General features: G+C 35.0%; 1 protein-coding gene across 1 annotated transcript; it reads left to right on the top strand.

Moving 5' to 3' along the window:
• Window positions 1-18,063: 18,063 nt before the first annotated feature.
• On the top strand, window positions 18,064-21,008 carry LOC107774055 (uncharacterized). Its single transcript, XM_016593513.2, has 2 exons — window positions 18,064-18,198; window positions 18,356-21,008. Exon 2 carries the CDS (start codon window positions 18,445-18,447, stop codon window positions 20,638-20,640), a length of 2,196 nt encoding a protein of 731 aa, XP_016448999.1. The 5' UTR covers window positions 18,064-18,198; window positions 18,356-18,444; the 3' UTR covers window positions 20,641-21,008.
• The last annotated feature ends 152 nt before the right edge of the window (window positions 21,009-21,160 follow it).

The following is a 21,160-nucleotide window of genomic DNA, read 5'->3' on the forward strand; positions in this document are numbered from 1 at the left end:
GCTTATGGGTCAATAAATGGTGATAAACTTCTCATAGAGAGGATTTACTACTATTAATTGAAAAATAATTGCAGTTTAAAAAATAATTGAAATTTAGTCACTTTTTCATGTAAAAATAAGATCTTAACAAAAATACCCTTAAACATCCGAAAAAGTTCCAACATAATATGTTGAAGTTTGAAATTTTTACATATGAGATTCCAGCATAATGTGTTGGAATTTCATAATGTGATGGAGTTCCAACATAATATGTTGCAAGTTTATACGCATAAGCTCCATAATCTAGTATATTATGCTGGAACTTTTCTTGTTTCAGCAAAATAGTGGTTATTTTTCATAACTTTGCAAACGCTGGCTATTTTTCATTACCAATCCGAAAACTTGCTAGCCCATACTATTTTTACTAAGAAGCGGAGAAGGTTTGCTACCGTTCAATCGAAATTTATAACAAATATAAATTTTGAGCTCATACTTTCAAAAGTGCAATAAATTTAATTAAACAATCTTAAAGGTCAACGGTATAAAGTTTATATACTTGATCCATTATTAGTGGTTGGCATGGTGCTTTAATAGAGATGATAAATCAATCTGGAAACAAACTAGTATTTAGCGGCAAATCATACTAAACAATAAGCATGAACACTTTTAGGTAAAGTTAGTTTACTAAAATATCCTTTAAAAACTGAATGACCAAATTACCCTCTAACCTACAAGTAAAATTAATTTTCAGTAAATGTCTAGAAAATTACGATGTATGAAGGTGTTAAAGTGGATGTCCATTGAATATTCCTAGACATCCCTATTCCATGAACCATTTGAGTTCATGTATTTAGTTAATTCATCACTTAATATTTGTAACATTTAGATGTATTTTTGTAACCTTTCATGTATCTTATATCCTATAAATAGGGTATTTTTTATCCTATGAAGTACCTTGACTCTCCTCCCCTATCCCTCAGTTTTACTTATTCACCCTCATATACATCTTGTCTCTATTACTATATTATTCTATTTTGCTCTTATTTCTTAATACGTTATCAGCACGATTATTCTAACCAATTGAAATATTTACTTTAACCGGGTATTATCTTCTTCCTAAAGAGTTAGTCAATTTTCTTACAAATTCAGGTACACATCCATTTGCTTCTACCGTATTTGAATTATATAAATCACTACATGCATGACTTTGCTTTGGATATACATGACTTGGTATTTAAAAAAAAACAGTAAGCTTTAATTTAAATTGTCATGCTAGCTTGTTCTAAGTTTAACCTTATGAAATAGGAAAGCATGCTATCATTACTTTGACATGATATTGAAAGAACCTTGTGAAATATTAGGAGGAATTCGGTTTATTGTTAGGTATAACATCTGATTTAAAATTCTTTGATCTTTGAAACTAGTAATCTTGATATGCGTGACATATTTTTTAATGGAATAATAATGATAACATATCCTGCTTTGCTTAATTCCAAAGGTATTAGTTATTGAATCTTCGGTATATACATTTACGTAAGTTTGGACGATGGCAAATATTAGTAATATGTAGCAAATCGAACGGGACTACTAGTTATAGTACATATGAATCAGTGTGTTGAAAGTAATTGGTGAATTTGTATGGAACGACTATAATATCTATTAATTGTTTTAATGATTCACTACTATTAATATGCCTTCATGACATGTGTATATTTATACCCAGAATATTTAAGACATACTACTTGTTATAAAAAAAAATTTATCATGTAGATTAATTCTACTATTTAGTAAGATAGTTTTATACTATATTAAATTTATCAAAACTTGAATTTGTGGGGATCTAAAATTATGTTCCATTCTCTAAAGAGAACGAGATAATTTGTGATAAATATTATATGAGCATAAGATAGAGGGTTCACGTCCCACTGCACCATGAGGGTAAGACTCTGGGTTCAAGTCCTGGTACACCATGATGATAAGATGTTGGGTTCATGTCCCATCATATTAATGGCCTAACACGTCTCATATGTGTAAGATATTGGGTTCAGGTCCCAATGGTCCATATTGATGATATAATAATGGCAGTGTAAAAATTATATCTTTTAATGAAAAATTATGAAGTTCGCCCTAGTACCGAATCAGCTCCATTCCCAGAAGCGAATGTGATAGCGATAAATCAAAAGTCTGAAAGAAGACAAAATAATTATCATGGTCGTATAAATATATGTAGTCATGGCAAGGGACGAAATAATAATCACCATGATGGTGGTCGTTATAAATAAGAGAACAATAAGGATTCTCAGAATAATTTTTCAAAAGACAAAGGTAATAATGTCCACCGATATGGTATGAAAAATCATTGGGCACGAATTTGGCGTACGCCTGAATATTTTATCAAAATTTATCAAGCCTCTATAAAAGAGAAACAAAATAAAGTTAACACTCACTTGACCTTTCAAAATGATGTTGAGGCGGGACCTATGAATAATCATGATAAAGTTGAAGCAAATCTTGCCTATAAAAATGATATTTTTGAAGGCCTTGCAGATATTACTCATTTAGAAGCTGGAGACTTCTTTGAGCATCATAACTGAAGACTTATTATTGGGAAACATTATAAGAATAAATGTATTTTTTTATGAAGTTCATGTTTTGAATAAAACTTTTTATGTTGTCAGTATTTAATTTCATAAATGTAGTTTCTTTTGTTCTTAAATTTTTCAATATTACTTATGCTGTTTTTTTTTTCTTCTTGAAGAATATGAAAACTTCTCAGTCTTCAGTTGGCCGTATGAATAATAAAGAAGAAATATGTCTTCTAGATAGTGCTACGACGCACACCATATTAAAAGATAAGAGATATTTCTCTTATTTAATTATGAAAGAAGCCAATATCATAATAATATCTGGTAGTACAAAATTAATTGAGGGCTCTGGAAGAGCGACTGTATTACTACCGGGAGGAACTATATTAGCTGTTAATGATGCATTATATTGTAGTAGGTTTTAAAGAAACTTGTTGAGTTTCAAAGATATTCGCCAAAATGGCTATATTGAGACCATCAATGAAGGAAAGGTTGAATACCTTTATATTACTATAATAAAAGCGAAAAAGAAGTATGTGCTTGAAAACTCTCTCGCATTTTCCTCCGGATTATACTACACTAATATTAGTGTAGTTGAATCACATACCATAGTAAACAAGGAGTTTACTAATGATTTTATTATGTGGCATGACCGGTTGGGTCATCCCGGTTATAATATGATGCGCAAAATAATTGAGAATTCATATGGTCATTCATTGAAGAACCAGAAAATTCTTCAAACTAAAGAATTCTCTTGTGTTGCATGTTCTCAAGAAAAACTGATTATTAGACCATCAGTAATTAAAGTTGGAGTTGAATCTCCTGCATTTTTGGAACGTATACAGGGTGATATATGTGGGCCCATACACCCTCCATGTGGACCATTCAGATATTATATGGTTTTGATAGATGCATCTACAAGATGATCACATGTGTGCTTGTTATCAACCCGTAATTTGGCCTTTGCGAGGTTACTAGCTCAATTAATAAGATTAAGAGCACAGTTTCCAGATTATACAATTAAGACACTTCATCTTGATAATGCTGGTGAATTTACGTCCCAGACCTTTAATGATTATTACATATCAACTGGGATAACAATTGAGCATCCAGTTGCTCATGTTCATACTCAAAATGGTCTAGCGGAATCATTGATCAAACGCCTCTAATTAATTGCTAAATCAATTCTTATGAGAACAAAACTTCTCATTTCGGCGTGGAGCCATGCTATTTTGCATGCAGCAGCTCTTGTGCGGATCAGATCCACAAATTATCATAAAGTCTCCCCAATACAATTGGCTTTTGGTCAGGAGCCAAATATTTTTCATCTTAGAATATTTGGATATACAGTATATGTTTCAATTGATCCACCACAATGCGCAAAGATGGGACCCCAAAGAAGATTGGGGATATATGTTGGGTATGAATCTCCTTCTATTATAAAATATTTAGAACCTATAACTGGAGATTTATTTACGGCAAGATTTGCAGATTGTCATTTTGATGAATCAGTATACCCAATATTAGGGGGAGAAAATAAGAAGCTGCAAAAGGAGATAGATTGGAATGCATTATCACTATCTCATTTAGATCCTCGAACAAATCAATGTGAACACGAGGTTCAAAAGATAATTTATTTGCAAAATATTACAAATCAACTACCTGATGCATTCACTAACCTACCAAGGGTGACTAAGTCACATATTCCAGCTGCTAATGCTCCTATTCAAATTGATATCCCAGTTGGACAATCTATAAATGTAAATGAGTCTAAGCCACGCTTGAAACGTGGTAGACCAATTGGTTTCAAAGATAAAAATCCTCGAAAGCGAAAAGGAGCAAATGATCTAGGAGATCATAATATGGAGGTAATTGCTCAAAATGAGCCTTGTGACATAACAAATGATAAGACCTCAGAGGAAGTCCAGGTACCTGAAAATAATAAGAATGAAGAGATCTCAATAAGTTATATCTCTACGGAAAAAAGGTGGAACCGAAATAATATTATTGTCGATAACATTTTTGCTTATAATGCTATTGTTGAAATAATGCAACAAGATGAGGATCTTGAACTAAGATCTGTCAATGAATGTAGACATAGAAATGATTGGCAAAAATGAAAAGACGCTATCCAGGCAGAATTAGTGTCACTTGAAAAACGTGAAGTATTCGGACGTATAGTCCGAACACCTGAAGGAATAAAGACAGCGGGATACAAATGGGTTTTTGTGCGAAAACGAAATGATAAAAATGAAGTCGTTAGATATAAAGCACGACTTGTGGTACAAGGATTTTTGCAAAGACCTGGCATTGATTATATGGAGACATATTCTCCGGTGGTGGATGCAATCACTTTCAGGTATCTTATAAATTTGGCAGTCCATGAAAAACTTGATATGCGCCTAATGGATGTTGTCACAGCCTATTTGTATGGCACATTAGACAAAGAAATTTATATGAAAATCCCTGAAGGGCTCAAAGTTCCTGAAATATGAATTGAAACAATCAGGGCGAATGTGGTATAATCGCCTGAGTGAGTATTTGCTGAAAGAAGGGTATAAGAATGATCCAATTTGTCCTTGTGTATTTATAAGAAGGTATGGATCTGAATTTATTATAATCGTTGTGTATATTGATGATCTAAATATCATTGGAACTCTTGGGAAACTTACAAAAGCAGTAGACTGTTTGAAGAAAGAGTTTGAAATGAAAGATCTTGGAAAGATAAAATTTTGTCTTGGTCTACAAATTGAGCATATGAAAGATGATTTTTTTTTTCCATTAATCAACTTATACCAAAAATATCCTAAAGTATTTTTTATATGGATAAAGCACATCCATTGAGTACCCCAATGGTTGTGAGATCACTTGATATAAATAAAGATCCATTTCGACCTCATGAAAATGATGGAGAGCTTCTTGGTGATGAAACTCCATATCTTAGTGCAATTGGGGCACTAATATATCTTGCAAATAATACTCGACCAGATATAACTTTTATAGTAAGTTTATTAGTAAGATTTAGTTCCTTTCCAACAACAAGACACTGGAATGGTGTTAAGCATATTTTTAGATACCTCCGAGGGACTATTGATATGAGATTATTTTATTGTTATGAATCCGATTCACAGTTGATTGGTTATGCAGATGCGGGTTATTTGTCTAACCCACATAAATCACGATCTCAAATAGGCTATCTATTTACTTGTGGGGGTACAACTATTTTATGGCGTTCAACAAAATAAACTTTAGCTGCTACATCTTCCAATCATGCAGAGATAATAGCTATTCATGAAACTAGTCGAGAATGTGTATGGTTGGGATCAGTGACTCAACATATTCAACAATTGTGTGGTCTTTATTTAAAAGCAAAGATTCCAACGATATTGTATGAAGACAATGCTGCTTGCATAGCTCAACTTAAAGGAGGATATATCAAAGGAGACTGAACAAAGCATATTTCACCAAAGTTCTTTTTCACACACGATCTTCAGTAAAATGGTGAGATAGATGTTCAACAAATCCGTTCAAGTGACAATCTAGTAGATTTATTCACTAAGGCATTGCCAACATCAATATTTGAGAAGCTGAGACATAAGATTGGAATGCGTCGTCTCCGAGATATCAAATAAAGCTTTCATCAGGGGGAGTATAATACGTGTTGTATTCTTTTTCCCTTAACCAAGGTTTTGTCCCAATTAGGTTTTTCTCGTAAGGTTTTTAATGAGGCAGCACTCAATGCGTATTACAAGATATGTGTACTCTTTTTCCTTCACTAGGCTTTTTCCCACTGGGTTTTCCTAGTAAGGTTTTAACGAGGCATGTTATCTTTTAGATGGACATCCAAGGGGGAGTGTTATGAATATGTTAAAGTGGATGTCCATTGAATACTCCTAGACATCCCTATTCCATGAACCATTTGAGTTCATGTACTTAGTTAATTCATCACTTAATATTTGTAGCTTTTAGGTGTATTCTTGTAACCTTTCATGTATCTTATATCCTATAAATAGGGTATTCTTTATCCTATGACGTACACAGAAGAAACACACCTGAATAAGATAACTTCTACATTCTCCTCATATACATCTTGTCTCTATTACTATATTGTTCTATTTTGCTCTCATTTCTTAATAATTTATTTTTAATTTTTCTTTGACGTGCTAGCCTGAGGGATTTTGAAATCTACAACTATATATTATGAGTAATTAATGCAGCAATTAATAGTTTTATTTTTCAATGTTGGATATTACTCCTAAAGGGGATAGAATGGATAGAGGTTTGATCACGCCCAACTATGCCTTATAAAAAGAACTAAGCGGTCGTTGCAAATATATTTCGGCTAATAAGTCCGGAGTCGAATCCCACAGGGAATTAACCTATCAAACACAGCTACGAGACTCGCACAAATTCACACAATCAATCTTAAAAAATATTTAAGTAACAGTTTGAGTTTTTATTAACTAAATATTACGTAATAAAAATATAATAATTAATAACTAATTACGAACGGGTTGTAAATAAAAATTGGAATGATCTAAGGTTGTGATTTTCCCTATTAACAAAATTTTTTTCGCTACGTTTTCTACAAATTTGCCTAAGTCTTCTCTATCGACCAGGAGCACTCTAACTGTTGTAACTCTCTCTCGAGTAATTATCACAATTTACTAGGCATATTATCCTGAATTACGCTAGCTGGCATTAAGTACAGCTCACTCAGATCGCACCAAGATTTTGTTATCCCTAATCCCACCTTCAAACCTCCGTATTAATCCCTCATATACATTTAGAAGTGATGTTGTTCAACAACTACCTAAATATGCACTCTCTCCCGAGTAATACATACTAAATAGGTATAACTAATTGAGGGCCCTTCAATCAACTTCATGAATAATATAGTTGAACAAATAGAGAAAATACTACGGCAAATTTATATTAACGTAACAAGAAAATCATCCTTCAATAGGTTCCATCAAAACCCTAGATTAGGAATTTAGCTACTCATACTCATAGTAACAATATCCCAAATATTTTGCATAATTAAAATACAGAGTAAAGATAAAAAGATGTAGAAATCGATGATTCTAACTCCCAACGGGTGATTCCACAAGCTATTCTTGCCTCTGGTTGCAAAAGTACCTCCAAGTGGTATTTTTAGGTCTATTTATATGTGTAGAAAAAAACCTAAATGTGTAGGCCAATTCCTAGTCAAACCCGGAAACGAATTAAGTCTTCAAAACTCGGATTGGACCTGGCCCCAGGACTGGTGTCGCCAGCCTAACGCCTGGTTCAGCCTGGCTTTTGGCTGGCCTCGCCAGGTCTCTCCTTTTCACTGTTCTCGAGCACACTTTCAACGTTTAAGTATCCATTTTGCTCTACTTTCATCTCCAATTCACCTACACATAAAATAGACTCCATTATGCGCAAATAAAGTGTAATTTATTATTAAAGCATGTAAAATGCAAGGCACATAATGTACGGAACTATAGAATTATAGCCACACATCAAGGTTACGTTTGGGAAGAAAGGAAGAGGAAAAGCCAAAGGTTGTTTGGATCAATTTTCATGGTTTTGTAGTCTTCGTTCGTGGGAGATCACTATTCATTCCTATTAGTATTGCAATGACATCTTGAGATTCTTGTTTTGTTAGCTTAGATTTTGTTGCACTTGATTGTTTGATGTGCTCCATAGTGTCAAATAAATAATATGGAATTTGAAAAATTAGTCAGTCCATCGACAAAATTCGTGGTGAGTACAAGTTCTTTTTTTTATGAAATTTAGGAGTTTCAATCTCTCTATATTTTAGAGGGCTTCTCAAATCATATCTTGGTCGTGTTAGTTGTTTCAACTTACCTATTTTCATCGTGTATTCCCTGAAATCATTCTCATCATCTTCAATTAATCTAAACTTTTGAGGTGATGACTTTGAACGTTAAATCTTCTTGCAAGTTAACAAGTCTTCTCAGGGGATACTTTCAAATTCGAAGTTCTTAAGCCTTTCTTTCTTAATATCGTCGAAGTAACTATCAAAGTTAAGGTTATTAGCAGGTTCTTAGAATCTAGCTGGGTTCATCAATAAATTTATCTTCGAAGTGCAATGGAGCATTATTTTGTTGTGGTGAAGAAGATGTTCATAGCATATTTTCTATTCTTCTTGTTAGAACTCAAGTCCCATTAGTTTTCAACGCAAAGAATCTTTGTATATTACTACTAATATTGTTTAACATTAACGTGATCGTTCAAGCATATAGCCTTTCAGTTTTCTCTTTCAAATATATACTGGCTTGTTCTTCAATTAATTGTTTCTCTTTATTTAAGAAAACATTGACATACTGTTTATTTCTATTCGTGGGGAAGGTATTTGTTATTTCTCAAATATCTAATTCCGTAGAGTATAGAATTGGTACTTTCTATCACACACACAAAAAAAATAGCAAACATGAAATGGTTAATTTCATAAGCAGTTTTCCATCAAGATATTTTAGAAGATAAACAATCTTCCTATCAATAATTTTTTGGATAAAAAATTTAAAACATAATTCAGATTTTAACATAGTTAATCACAAAAGTGCAAGATTTTGAAAATAAAAGTTTAATTAAAAGGTGCAGCGTACCCTTTACTTTAAGATCAATTTGCAGTCCTCTTTCACTAAAATGACAAACTAGTAAACAAACTCAATTTTGCAAGAATGCCAACAAAACATTTCTTCAAACTTTTGATAAATAAAGTATGACTTCATAGTTTCAATTTGATTTTTATTAAGGTTGACATCTTTGGTTTCATGTACTTTTATGATGAGTATTGTTTGTTATGAAAAATCAAAATATTAATATATATTTTTGTGAGTATGTGATGACTATGCAGGTGAAAGATAAACCAATATCAGCAAAATAAATTGCTTAAAAGGGGAATTAAATCATTATGGATTTGCTAATAACACAATAAAAAATAAAGAGATTAAAAAAGAGGAGAACTGACAATTACAAAGTTAATTGGTTAATTACCTTTTTGAAACTCGATAAATATTTTACGTAATAGTTGAATTGCTCCTAAATATTAATAAAAATTTAAAGGGAAAAGCTTACATAAGTAGGGAAAACTGATGGATAACATCACACACTAGCTGATGGGAGGATTTGATTCCTTTTTCCTTTTTTGTTTTTCACACAAATGACAAATACAGTGTACAAATACGGATACTTTCGATCATATCCATTCATAGTGTTGGCTTGTATTTTATATAACATGTTCTCTCACATAGATAACTGTATATTATATTTTCAAAAGCAATATCAATGTTTACAATAAGAATTACTTTCATGACTTGTATTTGTATAATGTATCTTCTCACGCTGATAATTATATGTTATATTTTCAAAAGCGATATAAATGTCCACACCAAGAAAGTTGATCATGACAAATTAATTGAAACATCGTGATAGAACATACACTAAGAACATCCATTATAATCATACCAATGATAAAGTCAAAGTTAATTTTATTTAAATTATACCTACCTAAGTGAATGTGCACATTCAACAACTAATCATTATATATTCAATTATCAAAAAAGTCGTTTTCGGATCAATTCAAAACCCAAAATCATTTTTAGAAGGTTAAATTCAATTTTTTGGTACAATCGTCCCGGAATTGAGAGAATTTTAGCTAACCAACTTCTAGGAGAAACATAACTAAAGACACTTGTCTAGGTAGATACACCACCCACGGAATTTAAAGAACCTAAAGAAGCATGAGTCATATATTCTGCGGAATGTCGTTCCTGTTTTGGGTCGCTTATCAATGTTAGTAATTGATGATACACAATTCGAACAATTTCTAATTTACCTCAAATGTCCCGGTTTGGCCCATTCCTCGAACAAAGTTTTTCGGGTTCTGTATCTACCAAAATTTTAACTTTTGGTTCTAGAGAGAGCTCATATCGACGTGAAGATTTGGCACCTCAATGTCGGCTCTTTACCACCTGGGACTGTAGTATGTTCCAAGGGTTGGGTTGTTCGCCCATTAAAGCGGTACATGAGTCGTGTTCACAACGTCGTGAGACAATTCGGTTCGCATGGATAAGCCCACACTAACCCGTCAATTTGGGATCCAAATACGAGATTTTCCTTGAGAGTTATCGGGAAGGATTTGGAATGTGTGTATAGAACAAATAGTATATTGATAAAGAAAGTTTTTTCCGAAGTCCAATTAGCGATTAGGTTAAAAAATAAAGAATTTCTAACCATCTTATTGTCCTATAAACTATAACATAGATCAATTAAATAAAATGTTAGCCGAATACACTCATATATAATTCATCATTTCGAGCTTGACATTGAATTTTGAACTCATTGACATGGGATAAAAAATTTATAATGATCGATTAAGATACACGTGCAACGCACGTGTCCAGAAACTAGTACCATAATAAGCGCAAACACTTTCAACCCTTGATCCTCTACATCAACCGTTCTACGGCCCCTTGATAATCATTAAAAATTTAAGATAATTCTCTTTCTCTGTTTCTTTGGACATGCCCTAACAATATTAATTACCCAAAAGATTTTAGCACCTATCCCTAATATTACTAGTTCTCTATTGCCTTCAAAGAAAGAGTAAACGGAGAAAAAAACCAAGTATTTAGCGCGAATCTAGTTTCGTTGTTCAGAAGCTGAGCATATCACAATGCGATTCTTGGTTCGCAACTCATGATTTGACTACAAAATCTTTCTTTTAAATGAGACAATGAGCGTTAGGCTTCCATTTAATAAGAACCCCAAATGGAATGGTAATTTCGTGTTAAATTCTAATACTAATCAATTACTGCATTTTTTAATGTCTTTTTGCTCAAATGGATTGTCCAAATTTCAGTTTGTTAAATGCAATCCTTCTGGTTTTTATTACATAAGATGGTAACTGTTAATTCCTTTGTTTCCTCCGCGGTTGCAGCTTTGGGTAGTATTTTGAAGTCAAATCATGAGTTGCGAACCAAGAATCGCATTGTGATATGCTCAGCTTCTGAACAACGAAGCTTTGGTAATGATTCCAAACGAAAAGGTTCTTGGGAATTGAGGTCCTGAAACTAGCTGGACATAGCTATATAGTGAATGAACATTGATACCACTTTGCTTATCACTTGTGTACAAATTTATTGTTCAAATATAAAGATTTGCTTTTTATATTTTTCATGTGGAGAGATATTAATTACTGAAGGTTTAATTTAGCACGTTTAATTACTAATGCTCATTGTTCCTCCCATCACAAATGAGGGTTAAGAATAGGAGAGTCAGAATATATGTCTCTCGAGTGAATTTGTATATTGATTTCCTTAAATAATTTTTTAAATGAAAAACATAATTAGAAACTATACAAAGTTTGGTAACTAATAATATTTTTATAATCAAACAATAAATTTTCTTTAAAGAAAAAAACTTGACTTCTCAAATGATACAACGCATATATATTGATCGAACAGAGACGAACGTTGGCCATAGTACCTGGGAGTCATTGTTGTGAACCAAGCTGTCTCTGTAAGAGCTTATGGGCTAGAAGAAGTGAATAAGGCTGAGTCAATTGGGATTATTGGGCTGAGTAAAATATTGGAGAGTTTTATTTGGGATTTAGACCTTTTAGCAAATGATTAAAAAGAGACAAGAGGCTATGTTAGGATCGGGAATCCGGGTAGTGCGGAATTTAGCCAAACAACGGTATAATGACAATAACAAAGACAATGGAAAGTGATAATAACGGCAATTAAAGAATATAAAGAAGACACAAATTTAACGTGGTTCGGTCAAGGTGACCTACGTCCACAAGCGGAGAGGAGTAATTTCACTATACCAACAAGAGTACAAAAGAGAGTAAAAATTAGAGTAAATACTCTAATTAATCCCAAATACCCCAAGAGAATAACCTCACAAGATCACTCCAAAGAAAGGGTTCACACAAATATTTTCCAACACTCACTCTCTTACAAAATACTCTATAATGAAATAAAGGAGGAGAAAGAAAGACAAGAGTGAAAAGCTCTTGAATTGGTGTGTTTGCAAATGAGGAAAAACTCCTCTATTTATAGCAAGAAATCCTTGGCCTAATAATGGATATTATGTCATGGCAAATGTCATGATCCACAAATTTGTTATAATGGATATTATGTCATGGTAAATGTCATGAACCACAAATTTGTTATAATAGATATTATGTCATGGCAAATGTCATGAAAATTTGGCCATATTACAAATCTCCACCTTGGCCTAATTTCGGCTTATAGTAAATTTGCTCCATCTTCTCCGCAAAAACCCCAATGGGCAAAATCATTCTTCATAAATGCCAATCAAGTTCAGGCAAAGCTTGAACTTGGATACTGGAAGAGGTTTTGTGAACATGTCAGCAGGATTGTCTCTAGTGTTGATCTTCTGAACAGAGACTTTTCTTTCAGCAATGGTTTCTCAGATGAAATGATACTTTATATCAATGTTCTTCATCCTCTCATGATACATTTGATCTTTAGTCAAGTGAATGGCACTTTGACTATCACAGAAAATGGTAATACCACCTTGGTGTAAACTGAGTTCCGCAAATAGACCCTTCAACCATAAAGCTTCTTTAATCGCCTCGATCACTGTCATATATTCTGCTTCGGTAGTAGATAAAGCTACTACATGTTGTAATATAGATTTTCAACTAATAGCGCAACCCCCGATGCAAAATACATAGCCTGTCAGTGATCTTCTTTTGTCAAGATCACCTGCATAGTCTGAGTCTACAAAACCAACCAAAGTGTTAGTATTTCTCCCAAACTCCAAACATGTGTTTGAAGTACCTCGCAAGTATCTGAGAATCCATTTCACAGCATGCCAATGTGCTTTACCAGGGCAAGCCATATACCGTCTTACCACGCTCACTGCTTGTGAAATGTCTGGACGTGTACAAACAATTGCATACATAATACTGCCGACTGCATTGGAATAAGGAACCTGTGCCATGTACCTCTCTTCTTCCTCTGACTGCGGGAACTGAGCAGTTGATAACTTAAAATGAGCAGCAAGAGGGGTACTAATTGGTTGAGCATCTTTCATGCCAAACCTCTCCAAGACTTTCTCCAAGTACTTCTTCTGGGTCATAAATAGCCTGTTGGCTTTTCGATCTCTTTTGATCTCCATGCCAAGGATTTTCTTAGTTGCTCCCAAATCTTTCATCTCAAATTCACTTTTTAGCTGACTTTTCAAATTGTGAATTTCTGTTAAATCCTTAGCAGCAATGAGCATGTCATCAACATATAATAACAGGTATACAAATGAACCATCATTTAACTTCCGAAAGTAAATACAACTATCATACATACTCCTCGAATAACCATGACCCAACATAAAGGAATCAATCCTTTTATACCATTGCCTTGGAGACTGCTTTAATCCGTACAAGGATTTCTTCAACAAGCAAACATGATCTTCTTTTCCTTCAATTTCAAATCCTTCGGGTTGATGCATGTATATTTGTTCCTCAAGTTCGCCATGTAAGAAAGCTGTCTTAACATCAAGTTGTTCTAATTCCAAATCATACATGGCAACGAAGGCAAGCAAGACACGAATAGAGCTATGTTTAACAATAGCCCTTTGCAACTAATCGTGCCTTATACCTCGCATCTTCAACCCCTGGAATGCCATCCTTTTTCTTGAAGACCCATTTGCAACCAACAATTCTTTTTCCTGATGGCAGCTTCACAAGAGACCAAGTACTATTCTTGTGGAGAGACTCAATTTCTTCATTCATTGCAATCAGCCACTTGGCTGAGTCAGCACCAGAAACTGCTTCTGAATATTTTGATGGTTCTCCAATTTCTTCAGTTTTCTGTGCAACTGAAAAAGCAAATGCAACATAATCTCCAAAACTTAATGGTTGTTTACCTTCTCTTCTTGGTCTATGTTTGGCTATAGAATACTCCTCTTCTTCTAGTTCAACTTCAGGAGTCTCAACTTCAGGAATTTCAGCTTCTGTCTTAACTTCAGGAGTTTCAACTGTATGTTGCTCCAAAGTTGATGAGCTTGGCTCAGAAGGAATGCCAATCTCAATCTCCACCTGGTTCTGTGTACTCTTTCCTTTATCTGTATTACAAGAACTTGAAGACTCTTTTCTAGAATGTAACATAGAGGATTCATCAAAGGTTACATCTCTGCTAATTATAAATTTTGGTGTCGTGGGATCAGGATACCATAGTCGGTATCCTTTCACCCCAGATGCATACCCAAGGAAAATGCACTTTTTAGCCCTTGGCTCTAATTTTCCATCATTTACATGCATGTATGCAGGGCAACCAAATATCTTTAAATCAGAATAATTAGCAGGAGTACCTGACCACATTTTCTCTGGAGTCTTAAAGTTCAAAGGTGTAGAAGGAGCTCGGTTGACAATATAACAAGTTGTAGAGATAGCTTCTGCCCAAAAGGCATTTGTCAACCCAGCATTTGAAATCATGCAACGAGCCCTTTCCAAAAGAGTTCTATTCATCCTTTCTGCCACACCATTTTGTTGAGGTGTCATTCTCACAGTAAGATGTCGAGTAATTCCTTCATTCTTGCAAAATTCGTTGAATTCATCATTATAAAATTCCAAGCCATTATCTGTTGTAAGCCGCTTAACTTGTTTTCTTGTTTGCTTCTCAATCAAAACTTTCCATTGTTTGAAATTTAAGAAAACATCACTTTTATTTTTCAGGAAATAAACCCAAACTTTCCTTGAATAATCATCAATGAAAGTTAACATATACCTGGCACCACATTTTGATGGGGTACGTGAAGGACCCCAAAGATCTGAATGAATGTAATCCAAAGTACCTTTTGTTCTATGAATCGCTGGAGATTTGAAGCTGACTCTTTTATGCTTCCCGAACACACAATGTTCACAGAACTCCATATTTCCGGTACTTTGGCCACATAAGAGACCTCTTTTACCGAGGATGGAAAGACATTTTTCACTCATATGCCCCAATCGCATATGCCACAATTTGGTGATGTCAGAATCTGATTTATCTGATATTAAAACTGCAGCAGCACCTGTAACAGTAGATCCCAAAAGAGTATACAACGTACCAGATCTGCGTGCTTTCATGATCACAAGAGCACCATGAGAAATTTTCAGAACTCCATCTTCACCTGTGTACTTGCACCCAAGAGATTCTAGAGTGCCCAAAAAGATGAGATTTTTCTTCAAGTCAGGAACATGTCTAACATCGGTGTGAGTTCTCACCACACCATCGTGCATTTTGATTCGGACTGTACCTTTTCCAATAACTCTGCAGGCAGCATTATTGCCCATCAAGACAACTCCACCTCCAATAGATTCATATGTGGTAAATAAATTCCGACTGGGACACATATGATAAGAACAACCCGAATATAAAATCCACTCATTGTTAGATTTAAAACTATTATTAGTTGCTAAAAAAATAGTTCCCTCAATCTCATCAGCAACTACACTTGCTTCGGCAGTATCAATATTTTTGTGCTCATTTTTCTTTTCTGTATGCTTTTCTTTGTTTTTCAATTTAAAGCATTCAGAAATAATGTGACCTTTCTTATGACAATATTTGCACATGACATTTCTGTATCTGGATTTTGACCTTGATTTAGGTTTCTCACTACTTGAATCTTTCTTATTGGATCTACCTCTTATGAATAAGCCTTCCCCTTGGTTCCCACTAGTTTCCCCAGTAATATCTCTATCTATTTGTTCTTTTGATTTCAAAATAGATTTGATATCTTTATAAGAGATATTATCCTTTTCATAAAGCATAGTATCTCTTATATGTTTAAACGATTGGGTAAGAAAACAAGCAATAACACAGCTTGATCCTCATCTTTGATTTCAGCATCTATGTTACTTAAATCCATAAGAAGAGAATCAAAAGTATCAAGATGAGTAAGTATAGAGGTACCTTCAGCCATACGAAAAGTGTAGAGTTTTTGCTTTAGGTAAAGTCTGTTTTCTACTGTTATTTTCATATATAGGGTTTTAAGCTTTTCCCATATTCCTTTGGCTGAGCTTTCTGTTGCAACTTCACGCAAAACCCCATTTGAAAGATTTAAAATAATACATGCTTTTGCCTTTTTGTCTATGACGGCAAACTCCTCGTCCGTCATTTTATCCGGTATCTTCTCCTTTCCTTGCAGTGCCAAATCTAAACCATCCTGAATTAGGATAGCTTCCATCTTTAATTGCCACATTCCAAAGTTTGTACTTCGGTCAAATTTCTCAACATAAGACTTTGTTAGAATCATTTTGGACGGTTAGATCTGGCTTTGATACCAATTTGTTAGGATCGGAAATCCGGGTAGTGCGGAATTTAGCCAAACAACATTATAATGACAATAACAAAGACAATGGAAGGTGATAATAACGGCAATTAAAGAATATAAAGAAGACACAAATTTAACGTGATTCGGTCAAGGTAACCTACATCCACAAGCGGAGAGGAGCAATTTCACTATACCAACAATAGTACAAAAGAGAGTACAAAATTAGAGTAAATACTCTAATTAATCCCAAATACCCCAAGAGAATAACCTCACAAGATCACTCCAAAGAAAGGGTTCACACAAGTGTTTTCCAACACTCACTCTCTTACAAAATACTCTATAATGAAATAAAGGAGGAGAAAGAAAGACAAGAGTGAAAAGCTCTTGAATTGGTGTGTTTGCAAATGAGGAGTAACTCCTCTATTTATAGCAAGAAATCCTTGGCCTAATAATGGATATTATGTCATGAAAAATGTCATGATCCACGAATTTGTTATAATGGATATTATGTCATGGCAAATGTCATGAACCACAAATTTGTTATAATGGATATTATGTATGACAAATGTCATGAAAATTTGGCCAAATGATTATGCCAATTGTGATGTTGAATATGTTCTCTCTCATCTCTTATTATTAATTTCCTCATCCCCTTCGGTATCGGTCTATGTTTCTTACCTCTTTCTTCTTATAGTTCTTCTATGTCATTGCAATTGTTACTCCTTGTAATTCTGTTAAGTAAGGGCAATACTACAAGTGAGTTTACTTGTGTGCGAATTGATTATTTTAAGTTTGTTACATTGGTGCTTTCGTCCATACGTCTCTAATGTTGGACCAAAAAGTACTCCAGGCTTTCGTCGATGACTCAATTCGTGATTCAATCAGAAAATGAAGATTCACTTTCTAAGGATTTCGCCGATATTCGTTTGTTCTTAATGGAGCTAGTGGGGAAAAGGCTACAACGTCCATTCCACCCCGGGATCCAGCAATCCGCAGTCCGGCAATACCTACTCTTCATGACAACCCAGTTTCAGTGGAATTAAGGCGGTTCCGTGGTGGAAATCTGGAGGCTTAGGTTTTAGAGGAGGGGAGATATTTTGAATTTTACTCCATTGCCGACGAATTTAAACTCTTATTAGCATCATCTTACTTGGATGGCGAAGCTTTAGCATGGTTCCAGTTGCTATATCGGAACAAATAATTCGTCGACTGGAAGCATTTTACGGAGAAACTGAAGTTGCATTATCGCAAATGGATTCCCCCTGCTTCAATAGGGTGTTCAACTGATTTCCAATTTTACTCTAATTGTTCGGAAACATTAGCACTACCAGAGACCTATGTAAGTCCTCTAACTGCTAAGAGTAATATTTCCAACTTCTGTGAGTTTAAATCAAAAATAATTTTTGAAGATGGAAACTCAGAGGTCAATCATATGTTCGATGAAATGCCTACTAAAGGCTTTCCCAAAGCAATTGAGGAAATTTGTTTTGTTACAGCTGCGTGCCACGACACAGATGCAAATACGCATACCTCTCTCTTTGCAGCTAATTTGGACAATAATCACTCACCTAAGATTTTCGACAAAATGTTACATAGTTGCTTTCCCAAAGTAATCGTCGAGGCGCAATCAGGTGCTCCAATCAACGATGAAGAAGCTACAGAGAGCGATACCCAATGGTTGGCTAAAAGTACTCAACGAGATACTGCCGAACAACTCAGTCACTTTGCAGCTATGATTTTGGTTCCTTTTGCTAGCTTGGTCCCATGTGATAAGTTTCCTATTGGTCTAACACGTGTTGTACCTGTTAATGTCAATTTGGACTATGGTCATATGCTTGATACTTGTTATTACTGCCATACGAAGGCTTGTGCTTCTCTCTACTATGCGTCTGAAGCAATAATATGGACTATCCCATTTTGTAGTTGTGTGGACAATTGGTTCGACACAGGGCAATATTTTGGGGCTGCTTCATATGTTCTTTTAACTGTTGAATCTGCAGATTTAAAACAAATTGAGGGATTCGCTCCATTTATCACCCAAACAGAGTTAGGCAGTGAATGTGGCGAGAGTGTAGATTTTTTCAGTTTCTTAGTAGATCAACTATCTGTATCCTTGGTGCCTGCTGATTTTTGGGATGTCGCCACACATAAAAGCGTGAACAATGGAGTGAAATTATTTGTATGCCAAGTTTTGGGAGGTACACAAATTTCTGTAGTGCCACATGAACATTTGGAACGAGATATGCCAACGAGAGAAGGAGACCGCCATTATGACGTGTGTAGTGCATTATGTAAAGTACTTCTTGAAGATGAGAATGGAAGTTCTACTGGGGAATTCAATGATCAATGTATTTTGGGTCAATTTCCATTTAATCCTGCTGCTAAATTCCTTATAGTAACCATTTACGCAACTGCGTCGGGTCTTAGTGTATGGGATCCTGGAATAAGTTTCGTGTTCTTGGATCTAACCGATTCTGTAGAGTACGTGGCGGTCTTACCATTGCTGGAATGTATTAGCAGTTTGTGCTTCATCGCATATTCCAACTCTAAGACTAAAGTGTGGGATCCCGGACAACTATGGTTTGTGAAATCATACAATTTGCAATCTCCTTTCGCATTGTCTGTTACTACTTTACCAAGTTTAGGTCACTTCTATATTGCTGATTGGATTTGTGTGTGGTCTCAAGCACCCCTGGCCATTGCTTTACCTGGTAGCTATTCTTATGCTGACGCAAACCAAAGTTTTCTTCTCTGTTCACCAAAGATAGCCTTCTTACCTCTTGTAACTAATTCTTCTGGAGAATTAATTTTGGCCAAGGATGACATTGAGTTGTTAAGAAACATCAACTGCAAGAGTACACGAGTTGCTATACTTGGGGATATGCTTGAACTCGGTCCAACAGAATACATGTATAATGAGTTGATGTTACAGTTATGTTGTGATGCCCATCTTAATGTAGTTGCACTTGTTGGAACGAGGTTTTTCACTGCAGTTGAGAATATAAATTGTGCCGACGAGATAAAACTGGTATGCACCAATGATGCTCACTGCATGGCTTCTGAAATTATCAATTATCTAATTAATGGTGATGGCATCCATGTCCAAGGCAGTAGTCAAAGGCAATTGGGAGTGACTTTGGCTTTTGTCAACTTTATATTTCCTATAGAACTATGTCGTGCAATAGTGAGAAAGAATAAGTCAACTGAATCATCGCTATTGAGTTCGAGTCTTTGGAAAATGAGTGAAATATGTGCATCCACTCTTGGCGGTGATTATATGTCAAGTTTACACCAGGTTTCTCTCCTTCTATCAGGATGTATATGCAACAATATTTTATTTGGGGAAAACTGTGATCCAAAGTTCTATTGGAAGGCACTACTAAATAAGTTCTTTACCTCCAATCTGTCCTTGATGTTGCTGAAAGTTGCTATGATCCTATGTGGACAAGGAGCCATGTTACAAAACCCCATGATTATCATTCTTCTTAAAGCCATCACTACTCTTGCTACTGGTTTGGAAAGAATTGGCCAAGAAGCTCAAGTCAAGTGTGACTCTCTCCCTGCCAAGATTCTAACTTGTTGTCTTCGGATTTGTGGTGACATGGAACTAAAGGTTGTCAATACTACAGTTGCCACCATCTCTTGTCCCGTTGACAAAGTTGTGATAGTTCACATATTCTCGTTCTATTTCCCAGAACACTTTTGTCTAGAGACATTTGGCGGAGAGTGCGTTGCTAATACTATTCTTGGCTCGAACCTTGAGGACAAGGTTCTTTTTTAGGGCGGGAGTATTGTTGTGAACCAAGCTAATTCCGTAAGAGCCTATGGGCTAGAAGAAGTGAATAAGGTTGAGTCAATTGGGATTACTGGGCTGAGTAAAATATTGGAGAGTTTTATTTGGGATCCAGGCCAATTAGCAAATGGTTAAAAAGGGACAAGAGGTTAGTGACAAGGATCATGCGAATTGTGATGTTGAATATGTTCTCTCTCATCTCTGCTCTGTATCACTGATTTCCTCGTCCCCTTCGGTATCGGTCTTTGTTTCTCACCTCTTTCTTCTTATCAGTTCTTTTATGTCATTTCAATTGCTATTCCTTGTAATTCTGTTTAGTAAGGGCAATACTACAAGTGAGTTTACTTGTGTGCGAATTGGTTATTTCAAGTTTGTTACACCCGTGTGGAAGGGCTCTCGCTCAACGGATCAAATGACACGTCAGGATAATAGGCTGATGACTCCCAAGAGCTCTTATAGTCATAGTCATTTGGCACCTCAATTTCGACTTATCACATCTTGGGGTTGA

This window comes from Nicotiana tabacum, chromosome 15, assembly GCF_000715075.1.
Source record: "Nicotiana tabacum cultivar K326 chromosome 15, ASM71507v2, whole genome shotgun sequence".
Lineage (NCBI taxonomy): Eukaryota > Viridiplantae > Streptophyta > Magnoliopsida > Solanales > Solanaceae > Nicotiana > Nicotiana tabacum.

Coding starts and splice junctions, on each gene's coding strand:
- LOC107774055 (XM_016593513.2), top strand. CDS start 18,445: ATGTTACATAGTTGCTTTCCCAAAGTAATCGTCGAGGCGCAATCAGGT.